The 27,506-nt window shown below is 45.9% G+C and overlaps 1 protein-coding gene across 5 annotated transcripts; it reads left to right on the top strand.

Annotated features, from left to right (window-relative positions):
* The first annotated feature begins 83 nt into the window (after positions 1-83).
* On the top strand, positions 84-26,577 carry LOC118700427 (potassium voltage-gated channel subfamily A member 6-like). 5 transcript variants are annotated; one of them, XM_036404895.2, is made up of 5 exons: positions 84-6,803; positions 7,112-7,198; positions 7,828-7,939; positions 8,732-8,901; positions 24,141-26,577. In XM_036404895.2, the coding sequence occupies exon 1, from the start codon at positions 663-665 to the stop codon at positions 2,217-2,219; it is 1,557 nt and encodes a 518-aa protein (XP_036260788.1). In that variant the 5' UTR covers positions 84-662; the 3' UTR covers positions 2,220-6,803; positions 7,112-7,198; positions 7,828-7,939; positions 8,732-8,901; positions 24,141-26,577. The 5 variants fall into 5 exon arrangements, with proteins under 5 accessions (XP_036260788.1, XP_036260786.1, XP_054370761.1 ...); XM_036404893.2 differs by having other exon boundaries at positions 8,711-8,901; XM_054514786.1 differs by having other exon boundaries at positions 8,711-8,907.
* Positions 26,578-27,506: the final 929 nt, after the last annotated feature.

Genomic DNA, 27,506 nt, shown 5'->3' with positions numbered 1-27,506 from the left:
GGGGACAAGGGCAGGCTTCCAGGGGGGAGAGGTGGGCGAAAGAAGGGAGCCGGCGGTGCCGCCCTTTGGACCAGCTGTTGCGAAGCTCCTGGCCGGAGAGCTGATCCGCCAGCGGCTTCCCCTCGAGGGTCTCCCCCGAAAAGCCGGCGCCCCTGGGCTGGGGCTGCCGCGTCCTCCGCGGCGGGGGGAGAGGTGGGGCGAGCATCCCCCGTTGGCGGGTGCGCGCATCCGTCTGTAGCTGAGCGTGTCGGCGCTGGCGCGGCGTGCGTGTCTGTGTCTGTCTGTCTCCGTGCGGGTGCCTGCCTGTGTCTGCGTGTGCCCTTCTCCCCGTGTGTGACACCGTGCGTGTGTGCTCGCACACCTCCCTCTCCCGCTCTCTGTCCCGCGTGTCTGTGTCTGTGTGTCCCTGTGTGTGCGCGGGGAGCGCAGCGCGGAGCCGGGCGCGGCAGCAGCGGCAGCAGCAGCAGCGGCGCGGTGCCCCGAGCCCCTCGGCCGGAGGAGGAGCCGCGCCGGGAGCCCCGCGGAGTCGCCGGGCGAGCGCGGCCGCACCGAGGCGCAACAGGCGGATGGCGACGGGCGGCGGGCGCTGAAGGCGAGCGGGGCGAGGCGGAGGGGCAGGGAAGGGCAGGCGAGGAAGGGTAGCGCCGGGCAGAGCGGACGAGATGCGGGCGGAGGAGCCGCTGGCGCTGGCGGCCCCGCGGGCGAGCGGAGAGGGGGAGGCGGAGGCGCCGGGCGAGGAGCGGAGCGGCGGCAGCTGCTGCAGCAGCGAGCGCCTGGTGATCAACATCTCGGGGCTGCGCTTCGAGACGCAGCTGCGGACCCTCTCCATCTTCCCCGACACGCTGCTGGGCGACCCCAGCCGCCGGGTGCGCTACTTCGACCCGCTCCGCAACGAGTACTTCTTCGACCGCAACCGACCCAGCTTCGACGCCATCCTCTACTACTACCAGTCCGGGGGGCGGCTCCGCCGGCCGGTCCATGTGCCCCTCGACATCTTCCTGGAGGAGATCCGCTTCTACCAGCTGGGCCAGGAGGCTATCGAGACATTCAGGGAGGACGAGGGCTTCATCCCAGAGGAGGAAAAGCCCCTGCCACAGCACCACTTCCAACGCCAGGTCTGGCTGCTCTTTGAGTACCCCGAGAGCTCCGGGCCAGCCCGGGCCATCGCCATCGTCTCCGTGCTGGTGATCCTCATTTCTATCGTCATCTTCTGCCTGGAGACCCTGCCCGAGTTCCGCCAGGAGCCCAAGGGACCCCAGCCTGGCTTCGGGGAGGCTGCGCCTCTCGGGGACGAGGCATTGCTGCTGCCGCCGCTGCCACCGCCGAGCGGGACGCCCCCGCCCCTGCGCCCCGCCGCCGGCTCCGGCCCATTCTTCACAGACCCCTTCTTCCTCATCGAGACCCTGTGCATCATCTGGTTCTCCTTTGAGCTCCTCGTGCGCTTCTTCGCCTGCCCCAGCAAGCCCGAGTTCTCCCGCAATATCATGAACATCATCGACATCGTGGCCATCATCCCCTACTTCATCACCCTGGGCACCGAGCTGGCCCAGCAGCAGCAGCAGAAGCAGCAGCCCGGGAGCAGCAGCAACAATGGGGGCCAGCAGCAAGCCATGTCCCTGGCCATCCTCAGAGTCATCCGCCTGGTCAGAGTCTTCAGGATCTTCAAGCTCTCCAGGCATTCCAAGGGGCTGCAGATCTTAGGGAAGACTCTCCAGGCCAGCATGAGGGAGCTGGGCCTCCTCATCTTCTTCCTCTTCATTGGGGTGATCCTCTTCTCCAGTGCTGTCTACTTTGCAGAGACTGATGACCCTGACTCGCTGTTCACCAGCATCCCTGATGCTTTCTGGTGGGCAGTGGTGTCCATGACCACCGTGGGCTATGGGGACATGTATCCCATGACCATTGGTGGCAAGATTGTGGGCTCCTTGTGTGCCATCGCTGGTGTGCTCACCATTGCCCTCCCTGTCCCTGTCATTGTGTCCAACTTCAACTACTTCTACCACCGAGAGACTGACCATGAGGAGCAGTGCCAGTACACCCACGTCACCTGTGGCCAGCAACAGTCACCCTTCTCTGAGCCCAAGAAAGGGGACAGTAATCAGTCCCTCAGCAAATCTGAATTCCTGGAAGCAGAAGACCTGGAGTCTATGAAATATTCCAACTTCATTCCTCCCAATAACCAGGGATATAAAGAGAAGAAAATGCTGACAGAGGTGTGATGGGTTTTGTTGTCCTGGGTCCAGACACAGAGCTGCAGGCTGCTGTTACAGTTGTCTTCCTACAAGCAGCTGGATCTATTCAGCATTTACATGCCAGACTGTGAATTGTGATACCGTAAACAGAATGATTGTGATAATGGGCTCTTCTGGCCTGATTTGCTGTTTCTCATTACTGTGTACAGCCAGAAATGTTCTTGCTTTATTCTGTGGAGTGCTAGCTGTCATCCCCACTCCCTTATGCATTTCTTTCTCTGCTTTTGATGACTGTTTTAATCCAACATTTGCTCAGAGACCAAGTCTTGTAACTCCACTAGCAGAGAAGTCCTTGCCACTACTTCAGTAGAGTAAACAGTTAAAGGGGCTACAAACATCTGGCTCGAACCATGCTCTCAGTCCCTGTGCCAGCACGGTGCCCTTGGCTGTGGAATCAGTCACGCCTGCCATGCCATTGCCTTTGAATAATGGAAACGCTGCAGCCAGGATCACAGGGAGCTCTGCAGCTCTAAGGGAAAGCCAGCAAGCAGATGCCTGCCTTCTTTGCAACCCTTGGCATGCTAAAAGATCCTCCTGGTTTGTGTTTCAAAAAAAAAAAAAAAAAAAAAAAAGAAAAAAAGGTGCATAAATCTAAAAGCTCTTTGCTACTTGTGACCATACATCATGTATCAAAAACAGGCTTAAAGCAGTCAACAGGCTTGGTGAAGATTCTCTGTGTTTTGAGCTTATCTCAGCCTTATTTATGCCAGTGCCCTGATGTTAATTGGCTTTTATAGTACCAACTTAATCTTCATAGTGGTAAGTGCCTTCTGATACAAGGCGTGTTTGAGTAAATTCATTTGTTATCTGCAGAGTTCATCTTCACACAATAGCATTTAATGAGATGTGCTTTGTACTTCAGATACCCAGCTCTGTATTCGGGCATATGAGAGCAGTTGACCCCTCTGCTTTTTTTAATTGAGCATTTGTGTAGCTGAGGGAAGTTTGCATGTTGGTGTTTTGTTGATGTGGCAGGAAAATCCCGACCACAGAGAGCTCTGCACCTGTGCTGTGTGAGGATCGTGCTGGTTTAGCAAGTAACAGGCATAAAATGCTCCAGGGTGAGTGTGTCAACATTTGAAACTGAGACTGGCATGGATACAAACTTCCCTAAGCTGTCTCCAGACCCTTTAAATGAGGGGATCCTCCAGACCCTTTAAATGAGGGGATAAACAGCGAGCCCTGAAGAGAGGCTCTTGCTGTATTGCTGGCCTAGCCAGTTCCTGGTATTTCATGGATAAGAGCGACGGTAGTGTTTTTGTAATTGGTTTTGTGAGAGCAGTTTACGTCAGCCATGCAAAATATGCATAGCTTGGCCTGCAGTGCCGGGTTTGCCAAGGGACCAGAGATTTCTATCTTCAAATACGCGTTTTACTTCCCAGATAATTTCATTAGTTTCAGTCAGATCAGCCTTACACCTAACTTTAAAAATGTTTCAAGCTCTGCCAGCAGGTGAGAAAGGGAAATGTATGCTTTCAGATTCCACTAGCAGATTTTCCTGCAAGGAAAAATCCTTCTTGTTTGCATTCTAAGTGTTTATTCTGCATTCACGTGTCTGCATGTGTACGAAAGCAAAGGCAGCCATTAATGCCTTGCATCACACTGTATGAAATGCATATTGGAATGTACTGCATATTGCATGGCACACGTGTAATACATAAACCAGACATAATGCCAAAGTGCAAAAATACAGATAATAGATTTTGTATATATATTGTGCTTTTCAGCCATAAGACTAAGAATGCTAAAGGCATATCATAGAATCATAGAATGACCTGGGTTGGAAGGGACCTTAAAGGTCATCTCTTTCCAAAGAGGGACACCTTCCACTAGACCAGGTTGCTCAGAGCCCTATTCTTTAATATAGTAAAAACTGGCTATAGAACTGGTTGTGAGGTGGGATCTGTTTGCATCTTCATTACTCTCCCTGTTCTCAGTTGTATTGAGATATGGCTCCATGCCTAGAGTGCTTTTGTTGTAGCCTCTCTCCATCCTGGCCGTGCTCATATGGTAGAAGTTGTTTGTGCAAATCCTAACTACTCCATTTCTCCAGAGTGCTGTTGCCTTCTCAAATGTTTTTAGTGTGCAGGGATATCCCTTGGGGTCACCACACAACCATTATATTAAAACCTCTGCTCTCTCTCTCTTGCTGAAATTAGTAGGGAATTGCCACTTCTCTCCAGCTGGGAGACACAAGTTTGATGTGTGTGTGGAGATTCTCAGTTCGGTCGAAGAAAGAACAGAGATAATTTCTCCCCGGCTGAGCCTAGGAATCGCAAAGGAAAGAATTAGAACAGTTATTATCTCTCCTTCTGTAACCATTGTTTATAGTTATGGTTTTCCACAGTGTGCTATTCATAGTGCACCAATAGTGTGAGATGTTTCTACTTTAAAACCAATCAAGTATCACCTTAACAAATCACATTATAAAAAGACCCGCTACTTTCATTAAAAATAACCTTCTAATCCACCTGAAAACTAAAATCTTTCTTTCCATCCCTAACTCAACAACATCAGATGTGGTGAGGATTCATAGTTCAGAGAAGCTGCTATTTAAGAGGGATGTTTTGAGGCTGCTGCCCTCTCCCAGCAGAATGCCCATGTTTGGGGATATTTTATGCCTGAGTCTATCAGCTGATAAAAGTTCCCCCAAAGTAAGATATAAAAAACTCAGGTTGAACACAAGTTCAGGAGGAGTCATGAGACACGCTGAGCCTATGTCAGAGAATTCCTGTGCTTGTTTCTCCCCCTGGGCCTGGCCCCTTTGGCCTTGCCAGGCGGGAGCCCTCCGTGCCCAGAACAGGTTGTTCTCCTGACCAGCATGACAGACAGCTGGACATGGAGACTCTAACAAGAAAAAAAGATCACTGGTAGCACAATCCCAGCATGTCTTATACAGATCCTCTTGGAAAGAGGTGTCCTGCCCTCGGGTGGGATCCAGCAGTGAGTTTCCAGGTGGAATCCAGCAGTGAGTTTCTAGTGGGCATTGGATTCTCTGCCCACAGATCACACCCAAGGTGTGAAGGAATTTTGTGGTGAGGAAGGCAGCTTTGTGCAGTTTTTGTGAGCCACGTTTGTCTGAAAAGTTCTGAAAAGGGCACATGAAAATGTCTAAAGCAGGAGGGGTGTTTGCTCCCTGGGTTTTCTCTAAGAGAAATACAGACCACCAACAGAAGCATGGAAACTGTAACCTTGGGACTCATTTAGGGCATGTAAATCCTTCTCAAAGCACCTCCTGAAAAGAAGTGAAGTCCCAGAGTCATCAGTAATGCTATATGTTACAGAACTTGTGGAATCTGACTTTTAAGGAGCCTTCAGATTTTTTTTTCACGTGACTGAAATGACACAGTGGTACCCATTGACTTTACCAGAGGTCTCGTGCCACTGATCACAGAGATGCTTTCAAAAACCTTACTTCAAGGTCTCAGCCTTTAGCACTCCCCCCGGCTGCTCAAAATGCAAATCTGTTTCCTTCTGAAGGTAGAGCACATCCCTGAGAAGCCAAGTAGGCACCTCCAGGGACTTGTTTCCATAACAACCTCCCGGACTGTTTCTCTCCATGCTGTGATTGTGGCTACAAGCGAAAGCACTGAATTTTGTATTCAGATATCAGCACCTTATCTTTACAGATGTTTTCTTTGCCTACTGGAGCTGATCCTATCACCTTATATCATGTACAGCTGCCCTGTCCAGCTTCAGGTGGGCAGTTTCCAGTTTCTTTTGAAAGCAGAGAGTGCAAACCTAGAGATGTGAAGAGATTTTATTTGTCCATCCTTACACATAGAGAGCTGGAGAATGTGTGAAGAACAATCTGAGCACTCAGCCAGGGAGCTGAGGGGCAACTGGTCTGATGTAGAGTCATCTGGGCGCCTGGTGACAAGGAATACGGGCTAAAGCATTACATTAAAGATCCAGAAATTCCTCTTGCAGCAATCTCACTAGGAAATAGTTTTGCACTGGAAGAGACTATTGCTCCTTCCAGATCCCCTGGCTGGTTTGTGACAGTTGGTTCCCCTGATCATTTTCCCACAGGATGTTTTTCACCAAAGGAGAACAGGGCATAAATCATCTCCTTGGAGGTGGGGAAGGAAAGAAGGAAGGAAGGAAAGGAAGAATTTTACTGAGGACACAATTTTTTTATCCACACAAGGGTCTGGAAGCATGAAAGGCATGAAGACCGGTTCTGTGGTGTTTTACTGTTGGAATCCTGCTCTTATCTCCAAGATGAAACTCCTGTTCTGCTCCTTCTCAGAAAACATTGGAATTCGGGATTTTTGAGGAAGTTTGGGCCTTTAGATCCAGCATTCATGGATAAAAATTCACTGCTACAGCAGCTGTGGGGGTGAAGGTGACTGAACTTGGTCTTCTCTCCTGGGTACTCTCATTCAGAGGTCCCTATGGGATAAAGAAGAGTGAGTGTAAAGAAAATTCAGGGCAGCAAGAGACGGGGTAAGGACTGAAGTGTCTTCCACACAGTGATGGAAAGAGCAGCATCAACCCTAAAAGCAAAGGAACAAACAGCTCCAGCATCTGCTGCTGTTGCAGAAATAGGTAAGGTTTCTTTCTGTTCTGGGAAATTACTGACCAAGAGTTTCTTGAAATTAATGAGGAAGGATTTCCTAATTAAAATTTGCAGCCTAAAGGGAGAATCTGGTTCTAGGTGAAGAAAGAAAGATAATTATAAACTACAGAAATGTAGTATGAGCCAGATCCTCACCATCTGCTGATTCAAGCTGGCAAAATTCCTTTTAGTACAACTGCCTTGGATTATATCAGGCTCCAACTTTAATCTTCTGCATCAAATCCAAGCACATGTACTGTTTGTTAAACTGCTTATTTTTCTTTGTTCTTTTCTTGAGGTCCTGTTTACATCAGGGAAAGATCTGCAGATTACAGCAGGAGACAACCACAGCTTTCCCAAAAGCTCCCACCTGACTCAAGTCCAAGTAAGTCCTACCAAACTCAGAAGAGCTAAGTTAAACTTAACTTTTGAGTTTATATTGACAGAAATTAAAAGCAGCAGCATTTTATACATTTTTTTCCTCACTGCTGGAAAGATGTGGACAGATTCATGGGGAATTGGAAGATACTGCCCTCAATGGCAGCCCCATGAGCACAAGATATCTCTGTTGGTGCTGCTGTTGTTGCTGTAACCAAGAGCACAGCCTTGAGCCGTTCATTGTTGCTCTTTGAAGCTTGCACTAGAGGCAGATCCCTTCTGAAGAGATTTGCAGCCATGTTATCAGCAGGTTCGCAGGAGAATGCCTGAATTGCAGGCACCTGCTTTAGGCATAAAGAGGGAAGCAGGTGTTGGCAGGATGAAAAGACTTAATCCCCTGATGAAAGGAACCAGGGGATGCGGTGTGTCCTTAGCTGCCACCAAAGACAGTGCCTGAGGAAACTGCCTGCCAGTTTCAAGGAGCTCTTCTTGTTCAGGCTAGGGTCCTACAAGACCCTACCCAGGGAGATAAATCCAGAAAAATATTTTTGGGGAAAGCAGACAGGGACTGTGCTAATTAACAGTGCAGCATATGCTGTTAGTACATGTTAATTCCACATGCTTTTCCCTTTTCAGGTGGGTTTTCCCTTGCTCCAGGGAAGTCTGTCTTGGGCTTGTTGGATGGCACAAGGAGTTTGAATGTCACAACATGGCTTTACATTTTGGGAAACTCATAGCTGAGATCAGTGTGAGTTGTGCTGTCCTACAACATTCAATGATGAACCCTCACCACTGGACATATTGAGGTTGTCTGTAGTGCCAATTAATAAGAGGGGGCCAAGAAATAATTGAGCTTTGCTGCGTTAAACTTCTTCATAGTGAAAGGAGAGAAAGAATTTGCAGGAGGGAAAGTGCTCATCTATTTCTGTGGTCACCATAAATACTGAATCTGTGTTGACTATTCATTGGAGATGAGAATTAGGGGAAACTTTTGTCTTCACACAAAGAAAATTCAGGAAGTCCTTCTTTGGCTTCATTTTCACTAAATTAATATAAATATATTTATTCAGTGATATAAAATTTTGGAACACCCTTAGTCCAAAACTGACATAAGTCACAATTTTATCGATTTAATTATCAAATCTAGCCATTGACTGTTTAACAAAATGAGGGCCCTCGATTCTGTTCCCTACCCAAGGTTAGATAAATGTTTCCATAGGATTGTGGATGGTATGACTCCTGATTTCAATGAGTGTGAGAGAAGAATCAGGCTCAAAGAAGAGGGCTGTAAGTGCACATGACTAGGCTGGATCTCTTTAGGGTGCTGTAGGTGCACTTTGGTCCATTCACCTAAAAGGTTGTATACAATTTTACACCAACAAAACGTCTAGCTTTTAGAGTACATATTGGTTTATTCTCTTACATTCTCTGGAGGGAAATTAAATGGTATTTTACAAGAAAATGGGAACATTACCATCCCTTCTTGCTGCTCCTTGATGCATCTGTTGTTTTCAATTAGCTTGATGGCATCCATTTTCAGAAAGCAGATGCTGCCCTCTTTTACACTGGTGCAATTCTGGAATAACTCCACTGACGTCAGTGAAGTGACTCCAAATTTATCCCCAGCAAAAGCAGAATTGGACCACAGTCTCTTTGTCTGCCTCTTTGCTCTGGAGCTCTGGGGAAGGTGTGCCACTGCCACAACATAAGGTGAGGGTGAGTGCCTGTCTGCTGTGCTGTGCTTGGCATTTTTGTGTCCTTGACACCCCCACTCACATGCGTGGATGGAACAGGAGCCAGGCTGGCCACCAAATTCCTGGTGCTGAATGTAGCACTTTCTGGCTCTGGATTCCTGACCACTCTCCATCTTAGTTTCCTCTTACCTGGATATGTTTCCCAAGGAGACAGCTTTTTAAGATGAAGAAATGTAGTTGCAATTCTTAAGTAATAGAACAACAGAAGGGTGGCAGAGGTAGATGTGGAGACAAGCTCTGCGCCTCCTACATTTTTTTTGCTGATAGGGCTATGTGAAAATCATTGCAGTCCTGGAAGGTTGGCTTTACATCTGCTGGTTTCAAAGTCTCCATTTACAGGGAGTGCTAGGTTAGAAAAAATAGGACTTACCTGCTCTAACTCTTCTGATGTCAGTTCTGCCTTCCCTGAAACTGGACAGAAAGCTTTGTGTAAAATCACCAGTCTGCTGTAAGGGAAATACCACTGGAGATGGGACAGATGAGGGTGAGTAAAAGGAATAGTTGTGGAATCATGGAATGGCCAGGGTTAGAAGGGATCTTAAAGACCATCTCCTTCCATGCCCCTGCCATGGGCGGGGACATCTTGATTGCTCAGAGCCCTCTCCGGTCTGGTCTTGAATATCTCCAGGGATGGGGCAGCTACAGTTGCTTGGGGAAATCTGTTCCAAGGCCTCACCACCCTCACAGGGAACAATTTCTTCCAAATATCCAATCTAAATCTCCTCTGTCAGTGTGAAGCCATTGCCCCTTGTCCTGTCTCTCCAGGCCCTTGTCAAGAGTCTCTCTCCATCTTTCCTGTGGGCTCCCTTCAGGCACTGCAAGGCCACAATGAGGTCACCCCAAAGCCTTCTCTTCTCCAGGCTGAACAATCCCAATTCCCTCAGCCTTTCCTCCCAGCAGAGCTGCTCCATCCCTCTGATCCCCTTGGTGTCCCTGCTCTGGCCTGGCTCCAGCAGCTCCCTGTCCTTCACTCAGCCAGAGTGTCACTAACTAGGTGGCTCAGTTAAAAAAAAAAATCGAGGTGCAAGTCTTGGAAAGTCTCAGGACAAGAATGTTCAGTAACACCTGGAAAATGTTAATTCTGCAAGGCCTCATCTGGAATGCTGTGTGCATTGTTGGTGACCTAAATTTGGTCAGGCAGGATGCACAGAAGAACAGCAAGAATTACCAGGTAGATGGAATGTGCTTTGCTAGTGGAAGCTGGAAGAGCCTGACTTTTGTAGGCCAGCAAAAACTGATGAGACCTGTAGTTAGGAAAGTACTGGGGGCAAAATAACCAAAAAAGAGGAAAAATATGAGAAATTTTAAGATCTTCACACGTTTCTTGTGTCTCCAGATCAGTTCCCATATTGCACATTTATGTACAAAACACCAAATCTTGGTGATTTTACTACTAAATACTTGGGTTTTGTGGGTAGGAGAGGAACTGTGAGTCTTGGGAGGCTTTTTCCTCTGTGGGACTGAGGAGAGAGAGAAGGAAGTCTTAGGAGAGGGGTATAATGGCCCAGAGGATACCATATTCCCTCCAGGAGTTAGTCTGGAGGCAGAAAGCAAATTCACACCCTTTAAAAAACCCCACCAAACTCTGTTCACTGTTCTTCCCCTCAACCTGGAATGGCTGCTCACCTTGTCCAGTCCTTTCTCCCTATCCAGAGCTCTCCAGGTCTTTGCTGATCTTCCTTCTTCCTGAAATCTGTCGTCATTCCTCACTCCCACGAGCTTCTGGAATCCTTGGAATGGTGCATTGCATCTAATGTTGAGGAAAGCCTTGAAGCAGCTCTGCTGCAGCTCATTTTATCTAATGCATCATTGTTATTATGCATCATTTATCTAATGCATCATTTTATTATGCATCTAATGTTGAGGAAAGCCTTGAACCAGCTCTGCTGCAGCTCAGTTAGATTATCTGATTTGAGTAACCTGCCCTGGTGGAAGGTGTTCCTGCCCCTCTGGCAGGAGTATTGGAATGAGGTGATCTTTAAGGTCCTTTCTAACCCAAATCAGTCTGTGATTCTGTGGTTTGTTACAGAAATAAGCAGTGATGTCTTCAACAACTGCTGCTCACAGAATCATTGAGGTTGGAAAATACCTCCAAGATCATCGAGTGTAGCCTTCAGTGGAATATCACAATGCCCAGAAAACCATATCATGAAGTGCTATGTCCACACATTCTTTGAATAGTTCCAGGGCTGGTGACTCCAGCACTTCCTTGGGCAGTCTGCTCTAATGATTAACTGCTTTTTCAGTAATTTTTTTTTTTCCTAATCCAATCCTGTCCCTTGTTCCCCTGGAGAAGAGGCTGACCTTCACCTGGCCACAGCCTCCTGTCAGGGAGTTGTGGTGAGCAGTATTGTTGGGTAGGAGGTCAGAGCAGTTGATCCCAATGGCCACTCTGGCCTGAAGAGATGAGCAGAATAATTTCATATTGCACGCACTGTTCCGACACAGAACAAAATTTCACATTTCCACTCTTACCTCTCTCACCTCTCTCAAATCACAGAATTCACAGAATTCACAGAATCACTAGGCTGGAAGAGACTTTAAATATCATCAAGTCCAACTTATGCCCTGACATCTCAAGTAAACCATGGCACTGAGTGCCACATCCAGTCTTTTTTTACACTTATCCAGGGATGGTGACTCCACCACCTCCCTGGGCAAGCCATTCCAGAACTTCACGACTCTTTCAGTGAAAAACATTTTCCTAATATCCAACCTATATTTCCTTGGCACAGCCTAAGACTGTGTCCTCTGGTTCTGTCAGTTGCTGCCTGGAGAAAGAGACCAACCCCACCTGACTACACCCACCTTTCAAGGAGCTGTAGAGAGTGATAAGGTCCCCCCTAAGTCTCCTTTTCTCCAGGCTAAACACCCCCAGCTCCCTCAGTTGTTCCTCACAGGGCTTGTGTTCCAAGCCCCTCACCACTCTCATTGCCCTCCTCTGGACACACTCAAGGGTCTCAACATCCTTTCTAAACTGAGGGGCCCAGAATTGTTTCCCCTTGTGGAGATGAAGATCCTCTTAAGCTCACGTGGCAGACAAAATATTGACTGAAGTGAGAGCTTCATCCATTCAGCCAGCTCTGCGCCACAGAAGTGCCAGGAAGGAGCTGTCCTTAGATTTTGTCCTTGAGATTTCCTGCTTGTTGATGCTCTTTGTTCACTTCAGTGAGGAAACCATTGTCTTGTGATTTCCATCTTTATTTTGGCCAACCAGTTCTGCTCTTTAGCTTTTTTCATGTGAGTAGTAAGATGGTGAAGGGCCTGGATAGGAAGCCACACATGGAGCAGCTGAGGGCACTTGATCTGTTTAGCTGGAGAAGAGCAGACTGAGGCCAGAGCTCACAGCAGTTCTGCAGCTTCCTCACAAGGGGAAGAGGAGGGGGAAGGCCCTAATCTCTGCTCTGTGTGACCAGGACCCAGGGAACAGATGGAGCTGTATCAGGGAAGGGTTAGGTTGTTTAGGAAATTTTCTTCCCCCAGAGGGTGCTGGGGCACTGAACAGGCTCCCCAGGGAATGGTCGAATGGTCATGGTCCAAAGGCTTCCAGAGCTCCAGGCACGGGGTGGGATTGTTGGGGTGTCCTGGGGAACAGGAACTGGAGTTTGACTTGATGATCCTTGTAGGTCCCTTCCAATTCAGGCTGTTCTATAATTCTGTGATTCATTGAGGAAAAAAAGAAAAGCCAGGCAATGGAAATGTTATGAATATCCATGCACGTCACAAAAGCCTATGAATGTGGACACCACTTGTGCTCTATCTGTGGCATTGGCAGGATGGTGCACACAAATCTGGTGGCCCTTAAGATGTCTTAAGAACCTGTCCCAAGCACTTGGCATCATTTGAGTCATGGCAACAAGCCACATTAGAAAGGAGCTGTAAGAAATACAGAGTAAGCCAAGGAGTTTGATTTGAACCATGAACACAGTTGTGCATTTTTTTCTGATCTCAGTTTACTCACAGAATTATGGAATAGCCCAAGCTGGAAGGAACCCTTAGCAGTGTATAGTTCTCAGGCTCTGAATTATTCTCATATTTTAGTGTGTCAGAAATAGCACTGTCTGGCACATTCCTTTGAGAACTGTAGACTATGGCCTTTCATGCTTATGACAAAGCAATTGATCTTTGTAGCCTGTCCTTGGAAGTGACTTTGAGAAATGTTTTGGAGCGTATTCACTGCCGCATTAGTCTGGTATTTGATGACCTAGTCTTTAGCAGTGGACTGCAAACATTTCTCCTGGATGTATTTTCAAAAGGTGCCCCTTCCTCAAAATCAGCTATATTTGTGTGAGAAGTTTCATTTCAGTTCATTTTGGTACCCTTTACAAAAGGCATGTTTGGAAAAATTTATAATGTACACAATCTCTTTCTTAATATTCTAAATATTTTTTGCCTTTTTTTTAATAAAATGCATGTAAACAAGGTAAAACACAAAATTTGGCCCTGTTTTGGTCTTTGTTTGGTTGGGTTTTGTTTGTTTGTTTTGGTTTTAGGATTTTTCTTTGGTTTTTTTGGGGGGGGGGTTTGTTTGTTTTTTTCTAACTTTGATCTGGAATGAAATACATAACATGCATTTGGGGTTTATGTTGGTTTTTTTTTTCTTTTGGAAGGAAGGGGATATTCTCGGTTTAGGGGAGTTTATTTTTAATAAACTCTTTTTTTAAGCAGTGTAGTGGTAGGCATTAGTTGTTCCTGTTCATTACCAGCGTGGCTCCAGTGTCAGCTCCAATCAATTCCTTGAATTGATACTCAAATGCTCCAGAAGAGATGGAATGACAGCCCAAAGCTCATTGGTAATTACAGCATGTACTCCCAGTGACAGAAGGGATATTCCAGTGCTTTGGCTATGGCTGAGCCAAGCCAGTTGTTCTTTTCTGCAGCTGCAACACCTGCCCAGTTGAGAAAGTATTTTTGATGAGACCAAACTGCTTTTCCAGTGCTGTTGGACTTGTTAGATCATGTCATTCTGAATTGCGAGCTCCTCCTGTTCCCACTCAGCTGGTCAGCTTTTAGGATCTTTTTACTCCAAGATTATGTGATAAGAAAAAAAAAATTAAAAAACTACAAAAAGCTTGTTATTGAAATTTTCTGGGTGAATTGAGAATGGAAGGAAAAGGTGCTATCTGCAGAGGACTGTGGCTGCTCCCTTACTTTTTTCTTGGCTCTTTAAAAACCAAACCTGTGCAGATTTGTGAGCTGCCACTAACAATTAGCTAAGGGGATTTCAGAGGAGATGAGTTGGGAGTTCCTTCCACAGTAACCACTAATCAGCATCCCCATAGAAAATGTCTGAATACATATTGATCAAGCCAGCTGCAGCTGAGAGGGGTTCTGGAGGCTGATGCAGCTTTCCTCCCCATCCTCCATCCCCAATCATGGAAACTGTGTAAAAAAAACACCCACTGGTACTTCTGGCCCTGGCATTTCTGCTTCTTGTAATTTCACAAAAAGGTTGTGTGAGTTTTTTGACAGCTAAGAGACTGCTTAGGAAGGAAGGTGATTTAAATATTGGGCTTGGAGTCAAGGGGACAGTCCCCAGTTCTGTCACATGTCCTTTGGATGTCCCTCACATCTCAGTGCCTCAGAAATAAGATGGGACAGTATAAAGCCATTGGTTTCCTTCTTTTCCCTAAACCTTTTGGACACAGAGATGTTTCTGAGTATTCCTCATCTCCTTCCTGACACCTGGATGATGTCAGGCACAGCTGGGGACCTCTCCTCCCTCAGGACACAGTGTTGTGCTGCTGTCACAACAGCGGTGACAAACAGATGGGCAGTGAAGATGAAAAAAACACAAGAAAATATTTGTCCCTGTGCATGGGACTCATGGAATACCCAAATGCTGACAAGTCCTGCTGTCACCTGGCTCTTTGTTGGGCTTGGCTGATCTGATCCCTGTTTTTCAGGCTCAGGCACAAAACACTCGGAGCAGGCCCCTCATTTTGACTCTCCCTTCCCTTGCAGGCTGCCTGATAATTAAAAGTGTGCAAAAATATTTCTGTCTGACAAAGACCAGAGCTGACTTAACTGCAAGGTAAATTGAAAGCTCTTGGAACGCTTGCTCCATGGAGATAAGAGGCTGACATCACTTTTCACAGCTAGTTCAGAAAAAGGGAATTGAAACAAGTTCTTCTCTTCTACCCCCTGAGTTCCCCTCAGGGACCAAGGTGTTAGAACAGCAGAAGAAAAATATGTTGGAGGTGGAAGGAGTTCACTATCTCTTTCAGAGATTTGTGTCAACTCTCCAAGCATGAAGGACTGGCACTGAGCAGTCAAATCTGCATTTTGAATCTGGCAAGATTGGGGTTTTTTTTTCAGATATTCATTGGCATTGTTAGGAACTAAACCTCCTAAACAATTTGGTAGATTTTTTTTTCCTTTATGGTATTTCAGTGGGATATGAGGATATGTAGAATAGCAATTACAGCTCTTCATGGTTTATATTTAGTCATATATTGGTGATTCAGAAACAAGCATATGTAAAAAGGCCCAGATGAATCCTTTTGCAAATTCCTTCCTGTCCTACAGCACATTTAGGTGCTGGAGACTCACAAGGAATGCATGAATCTTACAAAAACCTTATGTTTTTGGAGAGGGAGTCATGCCATGTCTTTGTGTCCACCATAATGCATGAAGAATTTTTTTTGATGGCTGAAATGTTTTAACAGCCCTGCTGATACAGAGACTTAATTTCAGGCAAATGGAGCCAAATTCTCAGCTGGTGTTCATCCATCAGCACATTTTTCTTCTGATGCCAACTAGGCAGCATGGTACAGGGTGCTTTAGAAGCCTTTTTTATCATTTAGGGGTTTTTTGGGATCTATTTACTCTATCATTGGGAAGCAATACCTGTTTAGCTTGAAAATTCAATGTTTTGAAGTGTAACTAAAATTGCCATTTGAATGTTTTTTGAGTTCTGACTGTCAGATGTGCCACACCATGCCCATCTGTGGACAGACTGATGCTCACAGGCACATTCTGGGTCAGGATCTGGGATGGATCTAACATTTCATTTTTCCCATACCTCAATTCCTCTGACTCTGGAAGAAAAATAACATTTTTCTCTCCTCAGCCTGCAGTTGGGTGTTTATCAGTGGTAAAGTTCTAGGTACATTCATTTGTCTTCAGATAATGCAAATGGCCATTTTTTTTCCTGCAGGGAATCACAAGTAGATGGTGCGAGACAGGCCTGGGAAATTAGAATCATAGAATTACAGAATGGCCTGGGTTGGAAGGGACCTCAAAGATGATCTCATTCCTGCCATGGGCAGAGACACCTTCCACTAGACCAGGATGTTCAGAGCCCCATCCAGCCTGGCCTTGGACACTGCCAGGGATGGGGACTGAACCTAGATGTGCAGCGGGGGCAGCTGCTTACTCTGAGATCTTCAAGGAGCTTCTCTGATCTCTTCCTGATTTCACATGATTATAACTTCCATAAAGGGTATTGTTTTCACAGCTGCAAACAGGATAAATGGGATGTTGGCCCTCTTTACTTGCTTCAGTAATGTTGCTGCCATTCATAATTTTATTTTAGGCAGAAATTCTTCCATGTGAAGGTGGTGAGGCCCTGGCACAGGTTACTCAGAGAAGCTGTGGCTGCCCCATCCCTGGCAGTGTCCAAGGCCAGGCTGGATGGGGCTCAGAGCAACTTGGGGTAGTGGAAGGTGTCCATGCCCATAGCAGGGTTTGGAATCAAATGATCTTTAGGATCCCTTCCAATGCAGGCCATTCTGTGATTCTCTGACTATTTCCCTGTGCCCCTACATCCCTTTTCATGCTTTCTGTCAATAATTGGAAATCTCACTACTGTGTCTTCAGGCGACTATAGTGGGAGTATAAATACTTAACTAAGCAGCCATACACTCAGGAGATACCATAAATTCACACTTCCAGGACTTTGATAGAAGGTGGCATTTAAAAAATGCCTAAACACACCATGGCCATTGCAAAATTTTTAAGTGACTTTAGTGAAACAGAATTGGAGCAATAGCAAGTGCATTTGAAAATCCTGCCTCTTGCTCCAAGCAGTAGGTCAGGAGTGATCCTGCCCAGCCCTGTGAGGCACATTTGGAGTGCTGTGTCCAGCTCTGGGCTCCTCAGGTCAGCAGGGACAGGGAGCTCCTGGATTGGGGCCAGTGGAGGCTGCAGAGATGATTTAGGGCCTGGAGCATCTCTGGCAGGGAAAGGCTGAGGGAGCTGGGGCTGTCCGGCCTGGAGAGGAGCCCCAGCTGAGAGGGGCCCTCAGCCCTGGGTGTCCCTGCCTGCAGGGAGGGCTCCGAGCAGGGCCCAGGCTCTGCTCCAGGGGCCCAGCAATGGCACCAGAGGAACGGGCAGGGACTGAGCCCAGGAGGTTCCACCTGGGCAGGAGGCAGAACTTCTGTCCTGGGCAGACTGGTCTCCTACACAGAGGACATGAACTTGCTGCTTGTATTGTAATTGCTGGCTTTGATCACAGGGGAACCCCAGAGACCCTTGGGACGAGGGCAGAGATAAGGAGTGGACATAACTGTGATCACTGCCACAATCATGGCAGGAATTCTTTGTCCCTAAGCCCCTTTCCCACATTTCTCAGCAACAGCTGCCATCCTGGCCTCCCAGGGCTGGGCTGGCAGCAGGACCATGGCTGTTTTGCTGTCCCCAGCAGGCTGTTGTCCTTAGCAATGCTGTCTTTGCCTGTGCTGCAGAGGGATATTCCAGACCTTGTTGCTCAGTATATAAAGTTGGGAAGAAGAAGGAAGAAAAAGGTATGTTCAGGGTTTGTTTTAGTGGGATTTTGTGTGTTGGTTCCCTTGGGATATTTCAAAAAGGCATTTAAAACAGCAGTGAAGAGAAGAGAGATGAGGATTTAACGAGGGCTAGCAATGAGGTTAAAGCTGATAAGGAAGGTTGGATTCAACTTGAGTAGAACTCTGGTTGCTTCATCTTCTCAACCACTTTAAGCTGAAAACATTGACCTTTGTGGTCCTTTCCAAAAATATTAATAAGGGCAAGCATATTTTGTTGAATTTTAATTTAAAGTCATTAACTCTGCAGTTGTCCCAAAATATTGCTCTTAAAGGGATACTTTGTGAGCCAAGGGAAACATCTAAGCCCTGTATCATAAGCTCCTCTGCACAGACAAGAAAGCTCCTCTGCTTTGAAATCTGCACAGCCCAAATTTTAACGTCCGTGGTTTGGCTGCATCTTTGACCCATAAATGGGAAAGGACTGGGAAACTCTGTGGGTGCTGTACCAGTTGAACAGGAGCTCATGTGTCAGGTGTGTCAGTGCTTGTGAAGGTGTGGTGGACATCAGTGCTGGAAAGCTGTAGGTTCCCCAAAATGCAAGTTTTTGCAGTTATCTGAAGTAAAATGCAAATGGTGGTGTGGTAAATAGCAAGATTGCAAAGTGAATTTGGTTTTGTACAGTACTTTGAAGTGTGTTGGAAGCAGTAGAATCAGAGAGTAATTGAGGTTGGGAAAGACCCCCAAGATCATCAAGTCCAGCTGTCTGATCCCCACCTTGTCCCCAGACCATGGCACTCATTCCCTGGACACCTCAGGGATGGAGACTCCACCCCCTCCCTGGACAGCCCCTTACAATGGCTTACTACCCCTTCCATGAAGAAATTCCTTCTGATGTCCAACCTCAACCTCCCCTGGCACAGCTTGAGACCATTTCTTCTCATCTTGTCCCTTGTTCCCTGGGAGCAGAGCCTGACTCCCACCTGGCTGTCCCCTCCTGTCAGGAAGTTGTGCAGAGCCAGAAGGGCCCCCCTGAGCCTCCTTTTCTCCAGGCTGAGCCCCTCCAGCTCCCTCAGGTGCTCATCACAGGACTGGCTCTCCAGACCCTTCCTTGTTATTAATTAATCTCAGGGTTTACTGAATACAGTTTCTCAGCAGCAAAAAACCGTAGTTTTTCTGGAAGGTTGGTGTGTAGCTTCCAATAGAGCCTTTTCTGGGGGGAAGATCACTGATGTTTATTACAGCAAAATGCCCACAGAAAGAGAGGTGACCTTTCTGGGCAAAGACATAGGCGATTCTGTGGAATTCTACTGAATTCCGAAAAGCCTGAAAATTCAAAGGAAATTTGAATTGCAGATTGCAGTGGGAAAAAGTCTGACTTTGGGAAAAATACTGACTGTTGCTGTCAGGAAGCGGCCCCGAGAGCCCGGGAGGAGTTTATGGAGTGTCGCAGTGCCATCCTGTGGGCCACGGAGGTATGAGACAAGGGACACCTGCACGGGTGCCCGGTGGGTGCTCCCTCACTCCCCACCAGCAGGATACGGGAGAGAATGGCAAGGGTAAAGCTGGAAAACCCCTGGGTTAGGATAATGGCAGTTTTCTAGGGAAAGGAAGAGCAGTGCACACAAGCAAAGCAAGGAATTAATTCCCTGCTTGCCATGGGTAGGCACATGCTCGGCCATCCCCAGGAGAGCAGGGGCCCATCCCACCTAAGAGTGACATGGGAAGACAAATGCCATCACCCTGAACATCCATCCCTTTCCATCTTCTTCCCCCATGTTATGCACTGATAATGATGATGCCATAAGGTCCGGAATGTCACTTGGGGTCACCTGTCTCAGCTGTGTCTCCTGGCACACACCCCCAGCTCTCTTGCCAGTGTGGCAGTAGGAAAACCAGTTGGGTCTGTGTCAGCACAACCAAAACCATCCCAGTATTATTAACCCCAGTACAAACATGAAATATAGCCCCTGGGAAGGAAATTAACTGTACCCCAGCCAAAACCAGCCCAGCCGCGAAGGCTCCGCTCGCATGAGCAGCACTGTCTGCCTCAGGATTTATTAATCCATTTCCTTTTATGTAGAAAAAAAATCAAGATTTTCTGTGTTTTTTGTCTTCAGAGTTAGCTTTGAAGGAGCTACTTTGGTGGCATCTGAGGACAAGAACTTAGGCTTGGGTCGGATTTAGGGAATGGATGTAGGACTTGCCACAAGGTGCATTTTCTGGAACAAGTCAGTGCAGTCTTTGCACAATGTCATTAAACCAAACAATGTCCTTTTAATGTCAGAATTAAACACAACATGTTCTGGAAAGTCGGGATTCCTCAAGGGAGCCCCAGATGGTTCCCAGGGAAAGAAGTGTGAGCTGCATATGGCCAGCACTGTGTGGGGTTAAACTGGGGGTTTAATTTGAGGAAAGATGGTGCAGTGTTGGGAATTTCCTTGAATATTTTGATTTGTTCAGTCAAGCTAAAACAAGCAATCTCACATGAGGCTGTGCTGGATCTTTCCACTTAGTTATGCCAGATTATTTGATGTGTGCTTTGCAACAGAGAAACACTGGAAGGAGTTCATCCTCTCATTAGGAACAGAGCTGCTTACTTCACATTCTTGCTGCTCTTTTCTGCTTCTCTGCTTTAAGATGGGCACTATAAATATATTGGATCTGGTCTGTTTAATCACCTCTCCCTTATCTCTGCACAGTGGGATAGCCTGGCTGCCACAGGGGTCTGTCCTAATGAAAGTGAGTAAAATTTGCTTCAGTGGAGTTACATCCACTTGAAGTAACTTTCCCCACGTTTTCGCCATACCCAGGGACATTCAACGCCTGAAATTATTCTCAGTTAACTCATTAGAAGTTGCTTCTGTCTGTAGATTTTCTTACTTGCTGAATGTACAGTCTGAATGGGATTGCATATCTCACCACTGAGGGGGATTCCAAGACCTTGCATGGTAGCAGGAGTCAGCAGTTTGGTTTTAAACATGAGTGCTATTCCATGTTTTCAATTCATAAATGTAGAAAGTGTCTGAAATGGGTTTGAAAAGCTGCCCAGGTGAGTTTAGATCCCATTACAGAGCATAGTCCAATTTTTCACGTCTCTGGTCTCAGAAAACTTCACTGAGGAGTGGTGAACTATTTATTATGAATTGAGGCATCAGTATCAGGCTCTCAAAATCAAGGACAATAAAGGATAGAGAAATGGGTGCCCAAAATTAACCCCCTGCAACCCTCTACAAATAAATGAGGTCCACTTTGTAAAAAAATAACAGCAGTTTAGCAGGGTTTTTTTGTGTACAAGACCTGCATTCTGCTTTCTGGAACTCAGCCCCTTTAGACTTGAAGGTGAGCATTCAATGCCATTCACCACATGGGAAATTCTTGGTTAGTTTTGTACTTTAAATGGTATTTAAAAGTAACTAAGCAATAACTGAGTAACGAGTAAGTCATAGGCAAGGAGTACTTTGGTATTTTGTTTCTCTTATGCTTCACATTTCACTTTTTGTTTCTCTTATGCTTCACTTTGCCTTATGCCCTTTCCTTTTAGGTGCTTTGTTACTTTTGTATTTATAGAGTTATAGAGATAGAAAAATCTTCCTTGTTCCACCTGCCACTCTTCTGGCCCAGTCAAAACCTTTCCTGCTGCTTTCTCTGTGTGAGTGAAAGTAATCATTATTTTGATGGTGCTTTCCGACATTGTCATAAATTTGGATATAGGATGACTTCATGCCAGTCTCTGCTGTGCTGTGCTGGCTAAACCCTGGTTTAGTGGACAGATTTACAATGTGAGGTTTGCTGGCCACAACTGGTTGGGTTTTTCCCAACATTTGCTGTGCTGAATGATTGTTCTACTGTAACTGAATAAAACAGCTCAGTTATACTTTCTAAGCTGTTTGCAGAGATCTGCTTAAGGCTGCAGTGTTTGACCCCTGCAGATACTTTGTTTCTAGAACACTTAATGAAAGGTTGGCCAGAAAAATTTAGACTTTGGCTTTTCAATTTACAGATAACTCAAGAAAATTTTTCATACTAAACTCAAAAACCTGTTTATAAAATTCATTACTTTTTTATTTACTGGGACCATGGTTCTTTTGCACAACCCTTGCTTTGAACAGGAGGTAACATAACACACTTTAAACATGCAGCACTTCAGTTCAAAAGGAGTCATGTTTGCTGCCAGAGAGTTTTCCCAAATGAATTTACAAACCATAAAGGAGCAGGAATCATCTCCCTGCAGGTCAGAAACAAGCTGTAAAAGAGTATATTTTACAATTTCTAAGCATTTTTCGATTTTTAAATACACAATGGATAAAAGGAGATCCTAGACATCAAATATTGACTATTTAGAGTCTCATCCTCTCCTCTTTCCCAGTGGAACATCTCGACTACCTTTGGGGAAGATTCATGTCATTCACCTAAGTGTAAAACTAGAACAAGAATCAGACCAAACCACCACTGTGATTGCTCAGTGGGGAAATCCAGGCATTTGGCAGAGGTTCATGTAGCTGCTGCAGACATATCTTTCTGCCTCTGGATTGTCTGATTGGGTCTCTGCTTTACCAAACTCCAAACAATCAATGGAATTCAATTATTGCTGATCTGAATCTCTTGAAAACTGTGAGCTGGCTTCAGTATCTCAATTTTTTGATTCTCTGTAATCCCTGGAGTGAAAACTCTCTTCTCCAATATATAAATCCACAGGGAAAAAACTGACATGAAAGAAAACTCGCTGGGGGAATTTTGCTTTGAAGATCAGCACATATTTAGTCTGGAAAGCAGAGATTGCTCACATTTGTGGTGAACTCAAAGCAAGCATGTTGTTCATTTTGTTGGTAGACCTGGCTTCTCTTTGTCTTAGAAAACTTTTTGAAGAACAGATGCAAATGTATTGGTGTATATTTATCTTCATGTAAGGATGCATATTTATTTTTATTTTGCTGTTGACATTTTCTCCTTTTGGACCTAGGCAGAACTCCTGATAAATCTTGTTCACTTAGTAGGCTTCTCCCATCTCTGATGTTTCTCTCACTTCTTTCTCCTCCTTTGGGCTTTGGCAATGTGACAAACAACCTTCTGGCCCAGAGCTTTCTCACTGCCACACTTTTTACAGCCTGTTCTTTTTCTTTTTCTGGCTACTTGAGTCATTGCCAAGCAGTAGCAAGAGCTGTGGGAGCTCAGGACGGGAAAGTGTATGGTTTTCATCATGGAATAAGTTGCTTTCAAACCCCTGCACTGAGTAGGAAAGGGAATTATGGTGGAAAATGCTGTGTAAAAACATAAATGGTGCAAACTCCTTGCAGTGCAAGGCTTGAGCTGCTCAGCATTTTGTCAGGCACAAGCTGAACTTCTTTAAGCTCTTTACTAGCCCTGCTCCCACAATTAAGTCTGGACCTCAGTTTTGTTTAGCACTCAGGAGTCCTGAAATGGTGAATTTAAGATCATATCCTATCCATGTAGCTGTGGTGGGTTAACCCTGGGTGGATGCCAGGTGCCCCCCAAAGCCACTCTGTCACTCTCCATCCTCAGCTCCACAGCAGAGAGAAAATATCATCACAGACTCCTCACACTCTTCCTCTAGTCCAGTAGGAGGTCCCTCCCATGGAAGTGAGTCCTACAGGAACTTCCATCCATGAGCCTTTCCCATGGGCTGCAGTTCTTCATGATCTGCTCCAGTGTGGATCCCTTCCACAGAGTGCAGTCCTTCATTTATTCCAGTCATTTTTTTCTTTCTCCTTCTTTTGTCGTGGAAGACTGCTGATACTTTTAATAACTTATTAATAGCCTTTTAGGTTTTATGAATCACCAGTACAGATGCAGCTGGAATGGACTGCACAAAAGTGTGACAATGGAGAAGTCTCTAAAGGAACAAGAGTTCTTGCAGAGCCAACTTTTTTTTGTTCTGCTGTCTCATAAATTGTTTCAGATCTAATTAAAAAAAAATAAAATAAAAATTTTAAATTCCCTTATCTGCTTTGATAGACTTTCCTGCCCCTGGCACAAGGGAAAGACTATAAGGCAAATTGTCATTACAGATCTATCTTAAAAGGACCTAAAATTAGATGCCATGAAAATGGCTCTAGGAATTCCCAAAGTCCCAGTTACAGTAAGAATCAGACCTTGTGCCTCTGTCCTTGAAGAGCAGAGCACTGCAATGCATCCTAACAAATTTTGCAACTTTCTAATAAATATATTTCATCTCATGCAAGAAGACAGGTGTGTAATTCCCATGAGCTGCAAGGAAAAATTGGCCCTAAAACCAATCCCAGTGGGCATCAAGGTAAGCAAAGGAATGTAGCACTTTCCATTTTAGCCAGCTGCAGTTTACAACAGATTTCAAATTCATCCCCTTCAAACATTCTCATGAAGAAATAAACCCTTAGGTTGTTGTGGCTTTACTGTGATCCATGTAAAATAACACCTTTTTCTTGTGCATTTTTTTAACACAACACCTTTTTTTATTTTTCCTTGCCAGGCTGGATTCTGTATGCTGCAAGACTGTCATGTCAGGATGCTGCAAAAGAGGTTGTTTCATCTTCTTCCTGTAAAGTTGATGGAGTTTCTCTCTATGCAGGGGGTACAACCTTTCCAGCCAGGAAACTGTTTTCCTTGCTCTGTGATTTTCTTGCTGCTGCTGCTGCTTTTAAAGGGGTCAACACTCTTAGTTCCAGGAAACTGAAACTAAATGTGAGCAGTGGCTGGAGGAAGGAAGCAGAGAGAATCCCCTACAAGATTCCAATACATCTTATTTCTGGGAAAACTAAATAAAGCAGGATTCAACTGCCAGTGGCTAAATAGCAGCAATTTATGAGCTGTTCCTCAAAAGCCCCAGACAAGCACCAAGTCCTGTGGGAAGCTGGAGATTGACACAGGACGCCTCCAGAAGAGACTGCTGTTGAAACTTCCTTTAAGCCTTTTTTTCAAGTGGAGCATCCAGACCTGGCAAATGCATAAGGTCAGCCCTTAAAAGAGCAAAGAGCTCTCTCTAAGAAAACCAAATGAGTGGCTGAAGTCTGTTCATTTGTCTGCCTTTTTGGCCTTGGATTACTGTGCTTTTCAAAGCTGTGCTTTCATAACTTGGATAAAAAGGTAGATGTTTCATATAGTTCTACAAGTAGTAATCATCCTATTAATGCAAAATATCTGCTGCTTGAGGGATGGGCCCAAACCAGAGGTGTTTCTCATTTACCTACAAAGCATCTAGCTTCAGCATCTGTAGTCAGTTTTTGTGAACCTGTGAGTCCATTGCCTGCTCTAATGGAGTTAGTGACTTATTTTCAGTGGTTGTAGAGAGTTTCACTGAAATAGCACTGTTTGTAGTCCATTGTGTGACTTAGGAGACACAATAGCCGGACAATTCTGCAATTGTAATATAACTGTACATGGCGTTCCCAGAAAATGCTCTGAAGTCTTCTCCCTTTGCACCATGGTGATAAAAACCTCTGCCGCTTTTCAAGCTACATGAGTCCATGCTGTGCCATGCTGAAAGTGATAGAAAACCCAATTAGCTCTGAAAAGTAAAGGGCAGAGAGGGGTGCTCTGGCCTGGAATTCCCTCCCTTTGGCAGCAGCAAAAGTCAACCGTGCAGCCAAATTTCCGTGACCAGGTGTGAATCCAGCTTGTTTGTGTTGCCAGGTCTCTGCACAGAAGAGTGGGAGGTGGGGTAGGAAGAATTGATTCTGGAAGGGGAAAGCCTGAGAGGAAGAGTAAAGTTAAATGTGACAGCTGGGATTCCAGAAGGCAGTTTGATGGATGCTGGGCATCCAGCTTCTCTAGAACTCTTTATCAGTAACACCCTCTATATCTCCCTGAGTGACTTTTAGCCTGTCTGGCACTTTTCAGCATCAGTGTGTGAGGGAAAAGAGATGGGAGGCAGCTCTCTCTGATTTGGCAGCTCTGGGACTTCATTACATCTTTGTGCTGCTGGCTGAGGGTCTGGATCTCTGAGGAGCTTCCTGACTACCTGTGGCTCCCACAGGCTTGTGGGCTTAGAGAAGCCCTGAGCTGCCAGATGGAGACTGCTCCTGGTGCAGCTCTTCTGAGTGGTGCTGGGTGTGGAAGTCAGCCTGCAGTCCTTGGGAGGCAAAATGCATTCCACAATCCCAAGGGACCTGCTCTATCTCTCAGTGCAGGCCAGCTGTGGGAATCCTCCAAGTTCCTTTATCCTGATCTGTGTGTCAAGGCCATGTGGCTTACCATGAGTGACCAGAGCTGCCATGGACCCTTCTTGCAAGGGCAGTTGTCTTCAGAGTCAACGTAGGTTCAGGTTATCTTTGGAAAAGTGTGAATATCCTGGGGAAATCCATGGGGCAGAAACCTTGGGCCATACTATGTGCCTACCATCAGCAGGCATGATATTGACAGGCATGCTTTCCTTTTGGTGTGAAACCTTGCTCTGATGCATCATTCTGAGGAAAACAGCTGGAATTTGCAGGCCAGGTCATGTGGTGAGATAAGTAATTCCAGCTCCCTTACTGGACCTGATTTATACAGCCCAGGTCCAATATTTCTAAGAAATTGTTGATGGTGGGGGCTTTTTTGTTTGTTTCACTGAAAACTTGAACCCTTTCAAATAAAAACCAAATGAGGTATAGGGAATTTTTAGCTGGACTATGCTTCAGGATGTTTGCTGCATTCAGGCTTTGAGAACACAAATTCTCTGCAGACTACCCCACATAGAGTGGGAAACGAGGTTATTGGGCTTGGAAGTGCACCAGGGAGATGGGACTCGATTGAGCTTTGAACAGCAATCATTGTCATTAGTGGTGGTGCCATAATATGTGCTTGACTCAAATCCAGCATTGCAAGGCAAGAACCTGGTGAAACCTTGTACCGCGATATTTGTTGTTGTTCCTGCCGGTGTGATCCACTCTTGAATAGGTTAGACATGAATAAAATCAGTATTTTTTAAAGTGTTGTGTGGGGTTTTTTATGTCAAAAAGGCTAATTGCCCTCTTGGACTTTACTGTGTTCATATTAAATGTTTGATGTGGAGTTAATACGGGTCTGCAGCTTTTTTAGCACAGTCCACATCCCCTTGCAGAATTTCACCTTCCTCAGAGGGGGGTGCTGCAGTGCTGCACTGAGCTCCTCCCACAGGGAAAGATGTGAAGATAATTTGGCATGTCCCCCTGCTGGTCCTGCAGGGGTGGTCCCTCTGTGCTATGACAGTTCGGCTTGCCATCAGGTTGGAGTGAACTCCTGGCTGGAGATCAGTGTAGTGCTGGTGAGGGATGTGTCTGACTCCATTCCAGCCCTTGCTCAAGGAAAGATGAAGTTGGTGAAGATGCTTTTGCATCTCCCACGTCCTGTGTCTGGTTGGATACCAAGACTAAACAGAGCCAACTTGGGCACTCCACAGAGTGTTACCACCTTCCATGAGACCTCTCCTGCTCCATCGTGGGCACTGCATGTGTTCAGTGGCAATCTCCAAATTACTCCTCACTCGGCTTTTGCTTGCTTCTGGACTCAGGAGCCACAAAGGTAAGCCCATGCACGTGGCATTTATCCATGTGTCTGCCTCACAGTCACGCTGGAAGAGAGCAAGGAGACAACAGTCAAGGAAAAAGCCTCATTTTCCCACTGGATGCAGGAGTCTGTGTCTTGCTGAAGGGCAATGGTTCCCACACAGATTTGCTTTCTTTTTCTTCTCCCCCACCACTGTGGCAGCATTGTTACTGGTAAGTACATGTGCTTGTCTGCTCCCTGTCCCTCACCCAAAGCCCTCACTGCTTTGAACACATTTGCACATTTGAGTTAATCCACATATTTTCCTTGTTTTACAAAGTCTTTTGTTCTCTCAGCTGTCACATTTCAAACTACACTTGCTAACTTTACTTCA

Source organism: Molothrus ater, chromosome 5 (assembly GCF_012460135.2).
Source record: "Molothrus ater isolate BHLD 08-10-18 breed brown headed cowbird chromosome 5, BPBGC_Mater_1.1, whole genome shotgun sequence".
In the NCBI taxonomy this organism is placed as follows: Eukaryota; Metazoa; Chordata; class Aves; order Passeriformes; family Icteridae; genus Molothrus; species Molothrus ater.
Note: the sequence above shows the minus strand (reverse complement) of the source record. Positions and strands in the feature narration are given on the sequence as shown.

Bases quoted from the DNA above. Each gene is read 5' to 3' on its own strand.
- LOC118700427 (XM_036404892.2), top strand. From the start codon at position 663: ATGCGGGCGGAGGAGCCGCTGGCGCTGGCGGCCCCGCGGGCGAGCGGA.